The sequence below is a fragment of the Amphiprion ocellaris genome, chromosome 5 (genome assembly GCF_022539595.1).
Source record: "Amphiprion ocellaris isolate individual 3 ecotype Okinawa chromosome 5, ASM2253959v1, whole genome shotgun sequence".
NCBI classification, from domain to species: domain Eukaryota; kingdom Metazoa; phylum Chordata; class Actinopteri; family Pomacentridae; genus Amphiprion; species Amphiprion ocellaris.
The window spans coordinates 28,100,944-28,118,520 of NC_072770.1; the positions used below are offsets into that span (position 1 = coordinate 28,100,944).

Consider the following 17,577-nt stretch of genomic DNA (forward strand, 5'->3'; position numbering starts at 1 on the left):
GGTTTCTTAAGTGCATGCTTCAGTGGGTAAATACGCGTGCAGAGGTAACAGTGTGCGGTTACACACCTCTTGGACTGTGACCCTCTGTAGTGGAGACTGTGCTTCAATACAGTTTGTCATACTGACTGTTCATATCACAAGTTTTTTTCTTGGCTTTGCTTTTTATTTAATGTTTGGTCTTGTCTTGTTTTATTTTCTGATAATTTTTTTTTTACCACCTGTATTGATCGAAATACTTAAATCCGATGCGTTGTTAATTATCTTTTTGTCATCTTCATTATTTACAAGTATAGAGTGGATTGCCATGGGGGTAAGGGGCAGATAAAGGGGCCAATATCATACCTTAAAGTGAAAAAAAAAATAATAAAAGCATCAATTTAAAAGATCCCAAATTCTTTATTGTCCTGTACTACAATAAACAAGTTATCAGTGCAATGCATTTCTGAGTTTGCTTTGTCCCTACCTAGTGCTGTGATTAACCTATTAACAGGACAATTTACACTCATTTAGTCACACTTATCACTCGCATCCGCTCATACATACTGACATAACAATTATGAATAGGTTATGCAAGAACAGTGAAAAAGAAACACAGTATTTAAAAGAGTGTGTACAATATTTATGGTGCAGAAAAGATATGATCCTAATATATAATCTATAGTCCGTGCAATGCAAAAAGGCATGTAGAAAAGGTATGTAAATTATGTATGGTGCAAATCTGTGACACAGTTACATACAATATAGACTGTGGAATAAAATTTTCACAATAATTCCACAGCATGAACACAATTGTTAATATGTAAAGAATGAACTAATCCTGAAAGTTAAAAAAAGGTTCATTGTGCTTCAAGTCAAGCTATTTTTATTTGTTGTGCTTGATATCTAAATTTACCTCAAGAGACTTCAGTCTGTGCACCCTCTATCTGCTTGTAGTAGCTTTTAAGGCAAGTTCCACTTTTCTGTTTGGTCTTCACAGTTTCTTTCAAAAAGAAAATCAGTTTCACTTATCTGCATCCAACTTAGTGAATCAACAGAACCATTTGCTGAATGCAAACTTTGCAAAAAAAAAAAAAAAAAAAAAAAGGCAGCCCTTTAAAGGAACTAAAAATATTAGCATGTTTAATTGCTGAGGTTTCAGAATGGACGATATTTGTTAATTTCATTGAAGATAAGCTAGAGTGGACGAAAAAATACGGAACACACTATAAGTTGTTTTTACAGTGAGGAAACGTACAGCTGAGTTATGACAAGGAGTCTGTCAAATGCAAAGTTTGCCAAATTTAGCTTGAAAAGAAGAGAAGTGCTTAAACGGGATGTCATGCAAATTAGTACGGATTGTGTATTTCAAAGTGCTAGTTCGTAGAGTTGGAATTGAGACATTCTTTCTGCTCAATGTAAGTGGAAACAAAATAGACAATAAAGAGAAAATTATATTTGGTCGTGTGCAGAACAGGTGATATTAATATAAGTACAGTGCTATATTATCCTGTCAAATGATGTGGCAAAAAACGGAAAATAGCAAACGCGAGATTTACGATAAAAACGCATTGGTTACTTTGCTTTCATACGTACCTTGAACGCGTCTAAATCCAGACACGCCCACTCAGTCTGTTAGTTTCCGCCCACAAAGTTACTCAGCCAGGTGACAGCTGAGCCAGCAGAGGAACAGCACGGCTGCTCTCTACGCAACCAAACAGACCAAATAACGATATCCGTCTGCGCCAAACCAAAGTACAAACACGTACTAAATCTTTACGTCTACTGTCTGTTTTTTTTGTGCTTGTTCTGAAAGCGCGTCTTCCGCTGGTTGTTGCAGAGCTAGCAGGACATCGGTGACGTTAGCTTGTGACGGTTACTACCGGAGAAGACTCGACGGTCGGTTGTATTTCTGTCCAGGTAACGTCAGACAACCGCCGAGAACATGTCAGAGCCAGCCGGGGATGCGAAGCTGGAGGTGAAACAGGCGAGCAAAGAGGTGAAAGCGTGGCGGAGAAATACTCTGCCATGACCGTAAGCAAGAACAGCGAGATGAACATGGGAGAGCTGTCGACCGTCTTCAGCGCGGTGCCCACTCACAAACCTGTCAAAAAGGTAAGACTTAGTGTCCGCATAACAGCACCGTGGAGGACACTGAGTATTAAAACAAGCTGTGAGATTATACAACCTGACCTTTTACTGCTCTTAGTGTCGTATAAATACTACTAATTCAGGTTTCTGGTCATCACTGGGGTCACTTGTACCAGTTGCAGGTTGCATTACTGCACTAAGTAGATGATATTCTCTAGTCCTTTGGTAAATAAGGTGAGTAGCCTTAATCTCTTGAAAGGTAAACATATATAACATAGTTTGAGGCGTTACACATACACTACTAATAGTTTAAATGTCACAAATAACATGGATTGAGTCTTAATCTGGGTTGCAAATTAAAGCAGATACCTATACATAAAAGTGGTGAAGCTGCAGAAATATTCCTATTGCGTGTAGTATGCATGTTATATATGCTCAAAAAACTTGCAAAAGGAGATCTTATAACTTTTTTCTTTTTAGGAAAGTAGTAATGGAAAGTCACATGTCCTGTCGCAAGTCAGTTTGACCATTTTCTACATGTGTCCAAGTAGACAAGTGTGAATAAAGCCTGAAATCAAAAGTCAAATTTATTCAACCTGATACCACAAATCACAGAAGGGTTTTCCAGTGTGTACGCACTCCATCTACATACCCTGTTAAACAATAGATTCCTACACGGAACTACCAGCTCTGTTTTTCTATTTGCTCATCACAATTTCTATCTGAAAGAAAATCTGTTCCAGCCAACCAGATCCAATGTAGCGAGTCAGCAGAACAATTTGTTGCATGTAAACTTTGCAGAAGAATGATGACGCTCTCAAGGAACAAGGAAGAGTTGCGCCTTGAATTCTTGAGGCTTGACAATGGAAAATATTTGCACACTTCATTGAAGTTTAACTAGTGTGGACAAATAAATGACTGTTTTAAACAAAATACGCTCTCTAATCTAATGTTACATTGCGAAAACATTGAGCTCAGTTGTGACAAGGAGCCTGTCAAATGCAAAGTCCAAACATGCACAGCTCAAGATTTATTATAGAACCTGGCAGCGTTGCTATAGATCTACTGTTTCACATCCTCATTCTCCTCTTGGAAGGACCTTTATACAGCTTGCATTATTTGGAGCCATTGTTTGGCTGAAGAGTGTAGAGTTGTGTTAGTGGAATGAAATCAGTTATGCTTGCTGAGCATCACAGAGTTTTGGGAAACTGACTTCCTGTGCCAAATAATAAAACAGATATAAGGTCATAGCAACACAGTTTCCACAACTTAACTGTTGTTTATTTATTGCATTGTTGGATCAGGATATCTAACTCTGTCCTGAACAGTTGACGGATTCTTTCATTTATCTTATGAAGTCACATTATCTCCTGTCTGTTTTGGAGAAGTTTGCTGTCCATTTAATTTATGCATCTAAACTCCAAGTTAAAAGCCCAGGAGAAGACATCTGTTTCATTACAGAAATGACTGTCTTATGTAAAACTTTGAAGTTATATTACAGAGCCATGTAGTTGATGTTTAACTATTGATGCTGAAGCTAAGCTGACAGCTTGCGAAATTGGAGATAATGCTTAGATTTGGGTTTTTAGCTACTTTTAATCTTAAAGTACCCCATTAATCACATTTGACACATTGACTAACATTTACAAACAAAGCAATGATGGCGCGTAAATAACAAATCATGTTGGCGATGAGCAAATTTGAAACACGTTCTAGAAAAAGGCACACAGGAAAAGAGATGCATATTTGTAGCCTGGGCGAAATGAATTCAAATGATCTGGGCTTTACTTCAGCTTTAACTTTAGTTTCCCAAAATTGACGCTTCTCTAGCAGATAGGTAAAATATTGAAATGCACACAGCTGTAAACATAACAGACGAAAAACATTGTAAGTACATAACACATATATTAAAACCACATAGCACAGGTGCCAAAACACACCATGCCAGCGGACATAAAACAGTTTACATCAGCCAATCCAGGCTCTGCGACCCTGAAACACACACCATCCTGTCCAGGGGAAAATATGTGGTGTCTTGTCACCTTAATCTCAAGAAAACTGCTTCACATTGTTCTTTGTTGCCATGTTGTGTAACTGGTATGTGGAAGGTTTTCAGCACCAGGCCGAAACCAATAAACCTGCGACTGACTGCATTAGAAAGAAGAACCCGACTCTAATTTAATGATAAGAGAATGAGACTAAGTGGTATTAATGATGGGAATGTCTCTCTCGCAGTTATGCACACATATCAGGATGAACGTTTGCAGGCTGATTTGTCTCGGTCTCATCCAGTCTGATTCTTTAAATCTTAGAGCCTTTTTTCTTTTAGCTGAGGCTTGGCATTGTAAAGAAAATGAAAACAAACACATTCCAGAAAGTGCTGAGGTGTAGAGATCTGACCTCTCCACTGGTTCATACCTTAACTTAGGAGTTTGCATGAGAGAAAATAACATTGCAGCACCTGGAGGTCTTTTATCTCTATCTCATGTTACTTCAGTGCATGCAAAATCCCTGTCTGGGTACTGCTGGGATAAAAAGATAGCTGACCAGGCATGAATCTTGGTACACACAACAAAAATAGCAGCTTTTTTCCTCTTGCAGTTCCTGTGTTTGCTTTGCAAGACCACTGACGTAATCCTCAAAAATGTACAATATTTAAATAAATAAATAAACTGGTAGTAGCTGATATTTGATCAGAGGAAAAAAAAAAGCAGTACAGGGATTGGTAATGCTCACGGGGGGTAGTCCTGTCCAATAGTTGTAAATCTGTTGTTGAAATTCAGACCTGCACACATTGCATGTCAGTCACTTTAATGTCACATCGTAACCGAGGGAACGTCATTGGTAATTTTAAGCTGCAATGCTCACTGAAATAAACTGTTTATTTCAACCTGGAGAGCTGTGTGCGAGTTTTTAACAGTATTGTAAAGCAATTTTTTCTTTTATTTTTCCAGCGGGGACTCAAATGATGTGACTGGGAATGTTTTGATTGCAACAAAGCTCCGAGGGGATGTTCACTGTCATTACACAAGCATGAGTTGGACGGGGGGGTCATCCAAGATTGGACGTGGGCAGTTTCATTTTGGAACATCAGTTTTGATCGCGCAATGTCCATTGGGCTGTGGCCTGACATCTATTTTTGGCAATACAACAAAATAGGCTTACTAGTTTGAGTAGGATTGAAAAGGATCATGTTGCCAAAGTGTTTTTGCAAAGAAATTCATTCCACTCTGTTCACATCCAGTCAAGTCCATTGCTGTGCCACAAGTGGTGTTCTTTTTTAAAATATTAACAGCACGCAAACTGAACCACAGTATAAATTATGAATCTGTTTCTATCTTTAGATTTTAGGGCTGCTTTGGTTTTCATTTTAAGTAGCTTCAGTTTAAACATTCTATGAAATAACTTACAGTAGATAGCATGACTTTTGCTTGTTTTAGCAAATCCAGTTTGTGGAGGACAAGCAGGAGTTCAGCAGGTTTCCCACTAAGACGGGACGTCGCTCGCTGTCCCGATCCATCTCTCAGTCGTCCACAGACAGCTACAGCTCTGGTAAGAAGGAGACACAACAAGCGTCATGGCCACATGTGTATGCAGTACAATATTTACCACAAATTTATGACTTCAGTTCACTCTGTGTTATTATTTATGTAATGTGAATGTGGAAAGGGAGGCAACAAGAGATGGGGAATATGGAGCTCTAAATTCAGTAAACCATGTGATTTCATTTTATGCAAAATGTCAACAATCATTTACATTTTTGTGTTGACAGAAATTCTTGTAATTCTTGTTTTTCTAGTCTTCATCCTATTTTGGTTCCTTTAAAAAGCAGCACGTCTTAAACAAAATAAGCAAGTTTTAATGCATCTTTGTTTTCCTCCTCCAGTGTCTTCATTTTAAGCTTTTTCAAGACCTCTGTTTCCATTACAGCTGCATCCTATACGGACAGCTCTGACGATGAGACCTCCCCACGGGACAAGACACAGGTCAACACCAAGGGCAGCAGTGACTTCTGTGTCAAGAACATCAAGCAGGCCGAATTTGGCAGACGTGAGATTGAGATCGCAGAACAAGGTGAAACAGAGAGACAAAGTGACCTCAGCCCTTTACTTGAATGTAGTCCAGAAGTCAGCATAAACATCTGTCATGATAAGATATTTTAAGTGAAACATTACTGAGGTTTTATAAAATAGCTGTAGTAATGTCTGTTTATTAGGTTCTGCTTTTCAGTTAGTGTCCTTTCAGATTTGTTGATGACTGTTTTAAGAGGAAGAAGCCTTTATTTGACACTAATACATTACAACATCATGAAATTCTCTCTCTTCTCTCTGAGTGCAGGGTTAGCCATGATAAGGCATCTCTGGAGCACATAGGGTTAAAGGCACAACATTTCATTTAATCTACTTAAAGAAACAAAAGCATGATCACCAACTAGACCACTTTACCACACATTCAGAAAAAATGAGCAGTTTCAAATGAGCTTGTAAGACAGAAAGTAAAAAGGTATTATCTTTACAAACATAGAGTGGGTCTGGGAAGAATTAATAACTTTTTTTTTGTTTTTTTTTTGACTGTAATGCTTTCCTTCCTTTGAATTTTGTGTGGTTTTTCATGCATCGTCTTTTCCTGCTGTCTTCTCCACCCACTATTTTTTTTCTCCCGTTATCTTGTTTTCAGATATGTCAGCACTGATCTCACTGAGGAAGAGAGCGCAGAGTGAGAAACCACTGGCGGGTGCCAAGATTGTGGGCTGCACTCACATCACTGCCCAGACTGCAGTAAGATTTCTCTGTGACATTGAGCTTCTACGCCCAAGCAAAGGCTGCAGTGTGATAGTGTCTCATAATCAGAATACGATTTTCCATTTTAATCATAGTTGCTGCACTACTTACTTTATACCAGCTCTTATATTACCTGTCTGAAATGATTAGACTGAAAAGTGGACTGGATTTACTGTTACCTTATGTGTTACTGTGATCTACTTGCTCCCCCCTTGCTTATCTGTGTTTTTTCAGGTGCTGATTGAGACTCTGGTGGCTCTCGGTGCTCAGTGCCGATGGACTGCGTGCAACATATACTCGACACAGAATGAAGTAGCTGCTGCTCTGTCAGAGATTGGTAAGCAGCAGAGATAGCAGAGCATTTAATTTTGCAAACCCAACACCATGAGTCCATTACATGCACATAACTCACTACAGAGAATTTAAATGCAGCATGTTCCCACTAATGTTTGGAAATCATGCATGTTTTACTTGATTCCAAACAAATTTCTGATCCTAGTAGACCATGTGTTTAATGTAAGGGTTTTTTCGTGAGCAGAGATTTGTTTCTGTATGTGAGTATCTTGTGCCTTTTCAAACCAAGGTTATTGTTTGAAAATGTTAAATAAACTCTTGAAAATTCAGCCCTGCAGTGATAATGGGAACACATGACATTTTTTTTCCATTTAGTGAAGAAGCAGTACTACGGAGCCCTTTATCTTTGGTTGCTATGTGATGGTCTAACTATGTACTAAATTTCCACAGTAGACCTTTCGTGATCTGAAAAGCTGAGCAATTCACAACTCAGTGGAGAGCGTGCATTTTAAAGAGGACTGGGCTCTTGTGTTCTGTTCAGTAATTTACTGCTGTGCACGCTGGGCTGTTTATTACACTATAAGGCAGTTATTTACTGTTATACTTGGAGTTTAGTGAGTGTTTACAAAATGGCATTATATAGACTCCAATATGGTCTTTTTCTGTTCCAACAGATGAAAGGGACTATCTTGTGTGGGTTGTTGATGTAAGATTCCTCAAGATATTGCCCATCTGTTATGTTTCAGGTGTGGCTGTGTTTGCCTGGAAGGGGGAATCAGAGGATGACTTCTGGTGGTGTATTGACCGCTGTGTCAACACTGAGGGTTGGCAGCCTAACATGGTTTGTGGGAAATTTTCTTTCTCCCTTAGGGAAAATTTCTAACCATAAGCTCTAATGTACACTGATCAGCCACATTATTAGAACCATCTGCCTAATGTCATGATGCTGTAACAGCTCTGACCTGTCAGGGCCGGGACCTGTCCTGTCCTGTAGCACCAAGACGTTAGCAGCAGTCCTGTAAATTGTGAGATTGGACTTGTTTTTACAGCACTTTCACATGTTAGATGAACAATTCCTGTAGTGTGACAGGGCGTGTCACTGAATACTGTTGCCATGAAGGGGTGTACGTGATCTGCACCAATCTTTAGGTAGGTGGTACGTGTCAAAGTAGCATCCATATGAATGCCAGGACTCAAGGTTTCCCAGCAGAACATTGCTCATAACATCACACTGCCTTCGCCAGCTTGCCGTCTTCCCACAGTGCATCCTGCTGCTTCCTCAGGTAAATTATGCACCCGGCTGTCCTCATGATATAACATGAAACTGATTCATCAGATTCACCTTCTCACATTGCACCATAGCCTAGATCCAGTACTGACTGGTCCACAGCTATGCAGCTCTGTACACTGTAAGCTGTGATGCAATTTGTTTTCTGACACCTTTCTATTACAGCTAGATTTTAATATTATAGCCTGCCTAACCCTAACCCTAACCACATGGGCCAGCCTTCCCTCCTCATATGCACCTTAGGCACCTTTGACACTGTAGCTCATTCACCAGTTCTCCTTCCTCAGACTACTTTTGGTAGCTGACAACCACTGCATATTGTGAACAGCTTAGAAAATCTGCAGTTTTGCAGATGCTCTGATCCAGTTGTCTAGACGTCACAATTTGGCCCTCGTCATAGTGTCTCAGATCCTCACACTTACCCATTTTATTCTGTTTCCAACACATCAACTTCAGGAAATGACCCTTGACAGGTGCAATTGTAACAAGATAACAGTGTCATTCACTTGACCAGTTGGTTTTAATGTTGTGGCTGATCAGTGTATGAATGCAATAGAGAGATGACTGCTACAGACAAGCATAAAATCACCAGCAGAGCAGCTGCTCTTTCATTTGTAATAGTATTTCTATTGGTATTTGTCTGGCAATACTTTTTTTTGTTCCTCTGAAAAGGAGTTGATAAATGCCAGGCTCTGAACAAACACTCATGTTCATAAGGAAGGAATGTAACTTTTTCCTCTGTCCTGGCAGATCCTTGATGATGGAGGTGACTTGACACACTGGATGTACAAGAAATACCCGAATGTGTTCAAGAAGATCAGGGGCATTGTGGAGGAGAGTGTCACTGGGGTTCACAGGTAATTTATTATTTGGTGGATACGCACTACTTTTATGTATTTAGTAATACCTAAGCTTGTTCCTGCCTTCTTCTTTCTAGGTTGTATCAGCTGTCTAAAGCTGGAAAACTGTGTGTGCCAGCCATGAATGTCAATGACTCTGTGACTAAGCAGAAGTTTGACAACCTGTACTGCTGCAGAGAGTCAATCCTGGACGGGTGAGTAAGCTTTGGTCTTAGGTGCACGATTACTGAAAGGCTCAACAGGAACATAGTCCAACTCATTTATAAACACTAGTACAGTTTGTTTATTGCAGAACTGTATAGTGACTAATAAGGTTTGGAAGAAATACTGTGAAGGCTCTTGCTTGTATCAAGAAAGCAATCTGGTGTATAGTACTGTACGTTAGCCCAAACTGGTGGGATGAGTGTGAAAAATAAATGATGCATGCTTACCATGTCCCATCCACCTGGAGAACATTGGCACAGCTGTGAACTTGGCTTTATCGTTCAAGGTCCTGGAATTTTCCATGAAATCACTAAAGGTAGTAGTGGTGCTCCTTCCACTACTGATAAAAGAGAAAAGTTCATCAACTTAAAAATTAAGGCTACCGATTTTACACATCAAAGTCTGCTGAGAGGTCTTGAGGAGTACTGCTGCACTTGTGAAAAAATGTTGTAAAACCTTTAGGGTAAGTCGGGTAAAATCTGATTAATTTCCCTATTTGATGCCATTTGAGTCTGTATGTGGGACTAAAGAGTACAAGTTAGAAAATATGGTAGTGCTGATTTAGAAATAAAAATGAGCATGCCAGACTGCATCAGAGATTCATGCTACTGGTTTGACACTTCATTATGAACATACTACACTCAAACCTCTTTTGATGATTGAACTGCACTGTGGGTACTGCTTTTGGTTTTTGTCTTTTGGTTTTGAAACGAAAGATAAATGCAACTAATGAAAATGATAATAGGTTGTTCTGGTGTATCACTTTTGATGCTTTATTTCTGACCTGTTTCTCCTAATCTCATTACAAAACAACAATTAGTGAAGCACTCTTTTAATTGTGCCATTGCAACTAATTCTAGCAGTATGTAAATAAGTTCTTCATTATAGTTGCATATTCAGGAACACATGGACAAGCTCTACAAATATTGCTGCCATCACAAAGCTCATTGCCACTGAAGACCAAAACCACATAATTGTTCATTAGATTTTTTTTATACTCTTCTACCATACACGTGGCAAGATTTCTGGAGTCTGAACACAGAGTGCTTTCTACGGCGGTCACTCACAACTTATTGCTGGTCCTTCTGATTAATTATCAGCAAGGTACACTGCTGCTGTAGCAGGTGATCCATTATGAGATATGACACTGAATGTCAGCATCACCAAACCTCTAGATGTCTTGTACTGGAATATTTAATGAAGCAGGATCTGCTTCATGAAGAGCAGAACATTATATTTCAGACAGAGACAGAAAATAGATTACTTGAAATAACTATGTTGGACATATAAGTAAATGCTTTCACTCTAACTTTTGGTACATACAGTACCAAATAACATTTTACTGTGTGTCATTGTAGAGATACCAGATTTTGGAATCTAATGCAGACTGGCAATTTTGTCACTTTCACAAAATGTGCTAATTTTATTTCTCAAACCTCTCTAGCTTGAAGAGAACCACAGATGTCATGTTCGGAGGCAAGCAGGTGGTCGTCTGTGGGTATGGTGAGGTGAGAGATGCCCTTTAATATTAGCATGCCACAGTAATCTTAATCATATAGCTGTACAAACCTTCATGATGAGATATTACAATGCTGAAAACTCACATGACACATGCCCTAAAGTCATCACACCAACAGCTGCCATTTGACTGGGCAAAGTTTGAAGTGCCATCACATTTATTTGTCTGACTTCTGGTTAGGATAATGTTAAATAATTGTATTTGCAGGGGACTGACAGGTTAATTAATCAATCTGGATGATATAGTATTAGGGTGATTGATGTTCATGAACTAACCATACTGTAGTGATTATTTTTTAATAAAGGTGGAGTGATCAGGACACGTTTGTTTGCTTGTCATACAGTACATTGTTTTGTCTTTTCAGGTTGGAAAAGGTTGTTGCGCTGCTCTGAAAGCTTTGGGAGCCATTGTTTATGTTACGGAGATTGATCCCATCTGTGCCCTGCAGGCCTGGTGAGCACAACAAGAACTGCAATGTTCACCATGCTGAATGTATTAACACATATATTAGAAACGGTAGCAGGAGTAGCAACAAAGTACAGCTTCTCAAGCTGTTCACCAGACAACATTTTTTCGGTCGTCCAACAGATATATTGTTAAGTAAAGTGGATAATAATATTCAGTTTAAACTCAAACACAACAGGAAGCCCTGCCCTTCAGCTGAATTGATTTCCTTATCAATAAATAATTGATGGTTTCCTGTTTGTCACTGGCCTTGTCAAAGCTGAAAATTGAACTTCCTCCTTCTCTTGTGTGTGAACAGTATGGATGGATTCAGGGTGGTCAAGCTGAATGAGGTCATTCGACAGGTTGATGTTATCATCACATGCACTGGTAACTCGACTTATGTACTCACTGGAATGCACTCTCATGGGATTATATTTTCCATAGCCTTTCAACTAATTATACATGCCTTTGGGTTCATGGTCCTCTGCACTGTTCCTAAGGGATTTTTATGATGTCCTGTGTGGTATATGATGAACAGATCCAAATTATGTGATTGTGTCTTTCTGTAGGGAATAAGAATGTTGTGACCAGGGACCAGCTGGACCGAATGAAAAATGGCTCTATTGTCTGTAACATGGGGCACTCCAATACTGAGATCGATGTGGTAAACTTTAAAGTTAAATGTATACTACAGACAGAAGTTTTTGTACATTTAAAGGGCCCATATTGTGCACATTTACAGGTTTATAATTTTGTATTTGGGGCATATTGGAATATATTTACATGCTTTAATGTTAAAAAAAAAAAACTAAGGATTTTTCTCATACTGTACATTGCTGCAGCATCTTTTTTCACCTTCTGTCTAAAATTTTAGCTCCTGTCTTTTTAATCCCTCTTCCCGGAAAGCCCACTCAGCTCTGATTGGTCAGCTGGTCTGATGAAATAAAAGCTGTGCTGGTTATGTACGGTAACCCTAGATCACTGAGTATAGGGATCTACGTCTATCAGAAGCGTTTCAGTAGGCTGGCTTTTTTTTGTTTTTTTTTTTTAACTTAATGCGAGGCAGGCATCATGCAAATTTGTTTAATGGTTGATAAATAACGGATTAAAAGTTTGGACTCAAACGAGGCATTTTAGGCAGATAAAGAGCAGTATTTTCTGTGGGAGAGAATAACTCCTTCTGAACAGGACTTTAGGGTTTTTATGCTTGTAGACCTTTTATATGCACAAAAGAGAAGTGGCATAGAACTTTTAAGAAAAGAGAAACCTCCCCCTAAAATAGTATGGGCTCTTTGAGATGTTCTAATTTTTACCAGCATTTACATACATGTTTAAATAGCACCTACCTGATATTCTCATCCCTCTAGGCCAGTCTTCGGACCCCTGAGCTGACCTGGGAAAGAGTTCGTTCCCAAGTGGATCATGTCATCTGGCCAGATGGCAAGAGAGTTATCCTTCTGGCTGAGGTGAAAGCCTACTCCTGTTTGCGTTGCAATTATATACAATAAATATAGATGTTATGCATGTGAGGCAATTTGATCTCAGGTCTTTAGCTTCCTTATTAATCAGCAGTGTTAGACTCATTTGTATAAAACACATTTAAATTAGTTGACTGGACTTTCCTGTGATTTTAAGCAGCTTAAATACCAAAGCAACAAATAAGGCCGTCATTCTTGATAAGATTTTTTCTTTGAGTCAAATAGTAGATTCCTTCATTTTATCAATTGGATTTTGATTAGCAAAACACTTAGACAAATGAGATAAATATTCTTACACTGTTATTGACTGGTCTCCACTTCTGAAAGTAATTTAAATATGATTTCTTCTATAGGGACGTCTCCTGAACCTCAGCTGCTCCACTGTCCCTACCTTTGTGTTGTCCATCACAGCCACCACTCAGGTAACATTATTTATATAATTCATTATATAAACATTAGATTTATTTATTATATGCTTATAGCAGCTTAAACCACACCATAGATACTATGCAGACAGCAGAACACAGTGAATGAGTTGCTGTGTGCTTTTCCATTCTCTGTAATTAGTTGGCCATCCTGGCAGATAAGCTCATGATCTGACCTGCAAATGTCATCGTGTAAAGGACACAACATGCTGTGTGTGTTCACAGATGTGTGCTCTGATTACTGCTCTCTAATCAGATTTTCATAGTTGAATTTATTACTCTTTGTTAAATTTATTATGTGCAACTGCATTTTCATTTCCCACAGTATTATTAATGTTTGTTTTTAGGCCCTGGCCCTGATAGAGCTGTACAACGCTCCAGAGGGACGTTACAAGCAGGACGTTTACTTGCTTCCCAAAAAGATGGGTGAGAATATAAACCACTTTTAGCAGTATTTACATGTTCAAAGCTTACAAGCAACGTTTCTCAGTGTGGGACTGTGGGATTGGAATGCATGAATTCATTTCTCCCTCTGTCTGCCTTGCATGTAAGTTTGAGATTACACGTTAAGGCCAGCATTAGATGGAAATTGTAATAATTCTTCTATGAACTTACTCGTGCACTCTGGTGATGGTGATGCTGTCACTGGTGATCTGACTTATGGGACACATTGTGACAGTTCAGTGCAGTTCTACCCACAAGACAGAAGATTTCCAGTGTTGAGTCTTCTGTTTGTATCTCTTCCTTACTAAACCACATCTCTGTATTTCAGATGAGTATGTTGCTAGTCTGCATCTGGCCACTTTTGATGCCCACCTGACAGAGCTTTCTGACGAGCAGGCAAAATACCTAGGTCTGAATAAGAATGGACCTTTCAAACCCAACTACTACAGGTACAGCTCTTCACAGTGTGAATTTGTTGTTGCTTGATATAAAATAGAATGGAAGTGTTAATTTGTTTTTTTGATTGATTGATTGAACAATTATTGTTCATCCATTTCATGTTTGAAATATGGAATAAAATGAACGAGAGCCCACATTTGCATCTGAACATTACTTGTTTTACCAAACCAACAAATATAGAAAATAACTACACTCTAAATATACATTAGAGTATTTTCTGGTTGATAAATAGATACCAAAATAGAGAGTAGGCTGTTCATAAACACACTCATTTATATAACTATGTTGTGACTATTTGACTTTTCTAAGCTTGAACTGTTTTTCTTATCCACAGATATTAATCTGCAAAGCACCACACCTCAAACCACCTGTATGTGAACAGCTCCTGATATTACCTGTCCTCCGGGCAACAGAAAGGTTTATATATATTGTATTTTATACTCTTCACAGGATGCACAGCTTATATTTAGATGTATTTTAGTGGCCACGGCAGGTTTTGCTTTACTTGCTGCTTCCTACAGATGATGCACAGTGCACTCAGCTGACTTTGAAAAGTTAGTGTCAATACAGCACTCAGCTGCCTCCTAAGATTTTTATTGCATGTGTGTCTATACCTACAGGTTCCTCTCTGATAGCCACTGAAAAATAGATCAGTATAATGTGCCAAAATAACTGTGAGAAGGGAGAGGAAGGTTACAGTTTTTCTGAAATGTTAATGATTGGTTGTGAAATCATTTAAACCTACATAAAGCGCTATTTTTTTTTGCATAAACACCGTATCAAATTCCTCCATGTAATGTAAAAGGATCATTTGAAAGGCCAAATCCACAAAACTCCACAGCTCATTGAGCTCTTTAGACACTTTTAGTTGAAAATTAGTATAAAATGCAATTGTTTGCTTACAGATGAGCCGTAACAACTTCATAAGCTGACTGTAACTCAAAGGTTTTTAGGTTTATTTTGGAGTATTTCTACCGTTCAGTCTTCAAAAATGATTCTTTAAAGTTTTTTTTTTTTTTGCTTTTATATTGAAGCACTTATTCACTTCAAACATTCCATCCACACGATACAGAGGAAATGTGCTGACCTTGTTAGTATCGTCGCCATTACTTCTAATCTTCAGTAGATCTGGGTAAGAAAAAAAGGAACTTCAGTGCTTGCTGACCAAAGCAAACGTAAGAAGTGAGCTTGACATTTATTTTCTTGAAAAGAATGTGTCCATTTATGAGGTTTTGGTGTCTGGTAAGAATCATATCTGCACCTCAGGGCATTCAAATTCTCAAAATGTTTGTAAATATATTTTTTACCAGATCTACACTGTTTCATCATCCATGTCTAATCTCACTATCATTCTTATGGAATTACAGTAGAACTGTAAATAACTTAAGAAATTTTGATACTGTTTATGATCGATGTCATCTGTAAGGCTTAGCTGTCAGGAGTAAATGGACATTTGCAATTATGTATATTCTGTGTAAAGCTGAGGATTGTTAAATACACTTAGATTTCTTACAGGGCTCTGATCTTGTGTTACGTAGATGATGTCTGTTTTTTAATTAAAGAATTTTAACAGCAGAAAAGTAAACTTAACTCCTTAAATACTCTGGGACTAGACATGGATAAGCTTTATTTTCAGCACATTTAACTAAGCAGTTGTGTTAGGTTTACCTTCCAAGTTATCTTGTGGTATTATAGCTATTCTACTAACACAATGTTTTTCATTTCTTAAAGATTTTCATTGTCAAAAGGCTTAAGCACTGTTTTGTGAGGCTTGTGAAATGCACAAATGCACACTTACTTCTCTATATTCGTGTCATATTTTTAAAAAACAGCGGGCATATTGAGTAATATAGTCAGTGATTAATTTTTTATTCAAACAACACAGCGTCCTGGTAGTTGTGTCCTGCTGAATTTAAAGCTCTTCAACCCATTTCATCATGCTGTATTATATGCTGGTAGTCTTTTGGTTGATGTTACCCCAGGTGGTTGACAGTATTACTGTCCTACCAATCACTTTGTTACCTGTATAAGGTCATGGTCCACATGTATTCACCAGGTATCCTTTCACATCACCTTTCAAAACACTTCATCTGCATTCACGGGTCATTTCTGTATTACATTTGTGCATTAATTATGAATGAACAAGTGTATTCATGTATTTAATAATAACCTACAATGTGCTACTGTGAAGTGCTTTCATCTTTGCACCAACAGCTTTAAGGGCATTAGAACCAAGGACGTTCAGTGAGGACATCATTGTCAGCAAGATGAGTGCTGTAGTCATGGTTACTGGTCAGTTGACAGTGCCTTGTAACTCACTTAGTGATTTATATTCACACGTTTAACTGTGTTTCTCTCCAAGTATGTTAATGCCCGTGGTTGCTATTCTGCAATATACAGTAACAGCTATGCAGCACATCCTCCTTTCTTCTGTCAAAAGTATTTTACTTCTGCGGTGGTGGAGAATTGATTAATCAGTGTTTCACATTACTCGTATAGTATGCGTTTAATTACTGTGAACTGTTTTGACATTAGTAAGAAACATTTTACATTCTGATATGTACTTTTACACGGATTTTAATAAACACTTGTAACAGCCATACACTTCAAAATCATAATAGCACTTGAAAAACTGCTTTCTATAATGAGTTCCTTTGCTTTAACCAATAATAATGGTCATTTTAACCTAGTTGTATCCCTTTTATAGAGACAAATGAATGTGTTGTTACTGGATAGCTCTTGTCAAACTGAAGTAAATGAGCATACCACTGTGATTTGACAGTTGTATATTGTTGCATTTGGATACAAGGGTGTGTAAAATATGCATTAGCTTTAATGTAGGCCTATATTTTCAACACTGTATCTATAGTTTAGTTTGAAGAACAATGTTTCAGCAGAATGCAACCAGTTATATTTCCGTGCACTGTTTCCTTTAATAAACCGCTGTTTAAATTTGAAAGTGGCTCAGATACATCATTTCACATGAACAATTAGGCGTTACTTGGAAACGTGTGGCCTATGTGGGCAACTATGCCAGAGCTGAAACAAGTTGTGGTTTGTGGTTATTTGAAGTGTAATGTTGATGGAAAATATGCACTAGTAAAGTATATGATAAATGGGGACAGGCACTGCAGTGTCAGCAATAAAATGTAGATATTTTCAGCAGTAGTAACTTTATTGACATTATATTCAACGCAGACAAAATTTGAATAGTGTTCCTCAGGCAGAAAAACATTTAAGACAATTAAAAAAACAAATGCCACAAACAATGAAGAAGAGACAATGAAAAGCAACAGATTGTGTTAGGAGAG

General features: G+C 38.2%; 1 protein-coding gene across 1 annotated transcript; it reads left to right on the forward strand.

The window, feature by feature from the left end:
* Nucleotides 1-1,159: 1,159 nt before the first annotated feature.
* LOC111574353 (S-adenosylhomocysteine hydrolase-like protein 1) lies at nt 1,160-17,225 on the forward strand. Its single transcript, XM_023278899.3, is given in 18 exon segments — nt 1,160-1,979; nt 1,982-2,091; nt 5,508-5,619; nt 5,998-6,141; nt 6,745-6,845; nt 7,083-7,185; nt 7,889-7,983; nt 9,181-9,287; nt 9,368-9,484; nt 10,939-11,002; nt 11,378-11,466; nt 11,777-11,847; nt 12,030-12,124; nt 12,828-12,926; nt 13,292-13,360; nt 13,711-13,789; nt 14,136-14,256; nt 14,601-17,225. Coding segments are annotated over 18 exon segments (1,641 nt in total). The 5' UTR covers nt 1,160-1,921; the 3' UTR covers nt 14,608-17,225.
* Nucleotides 17,226-17,577: the final 352 nt, after the last annotated feature.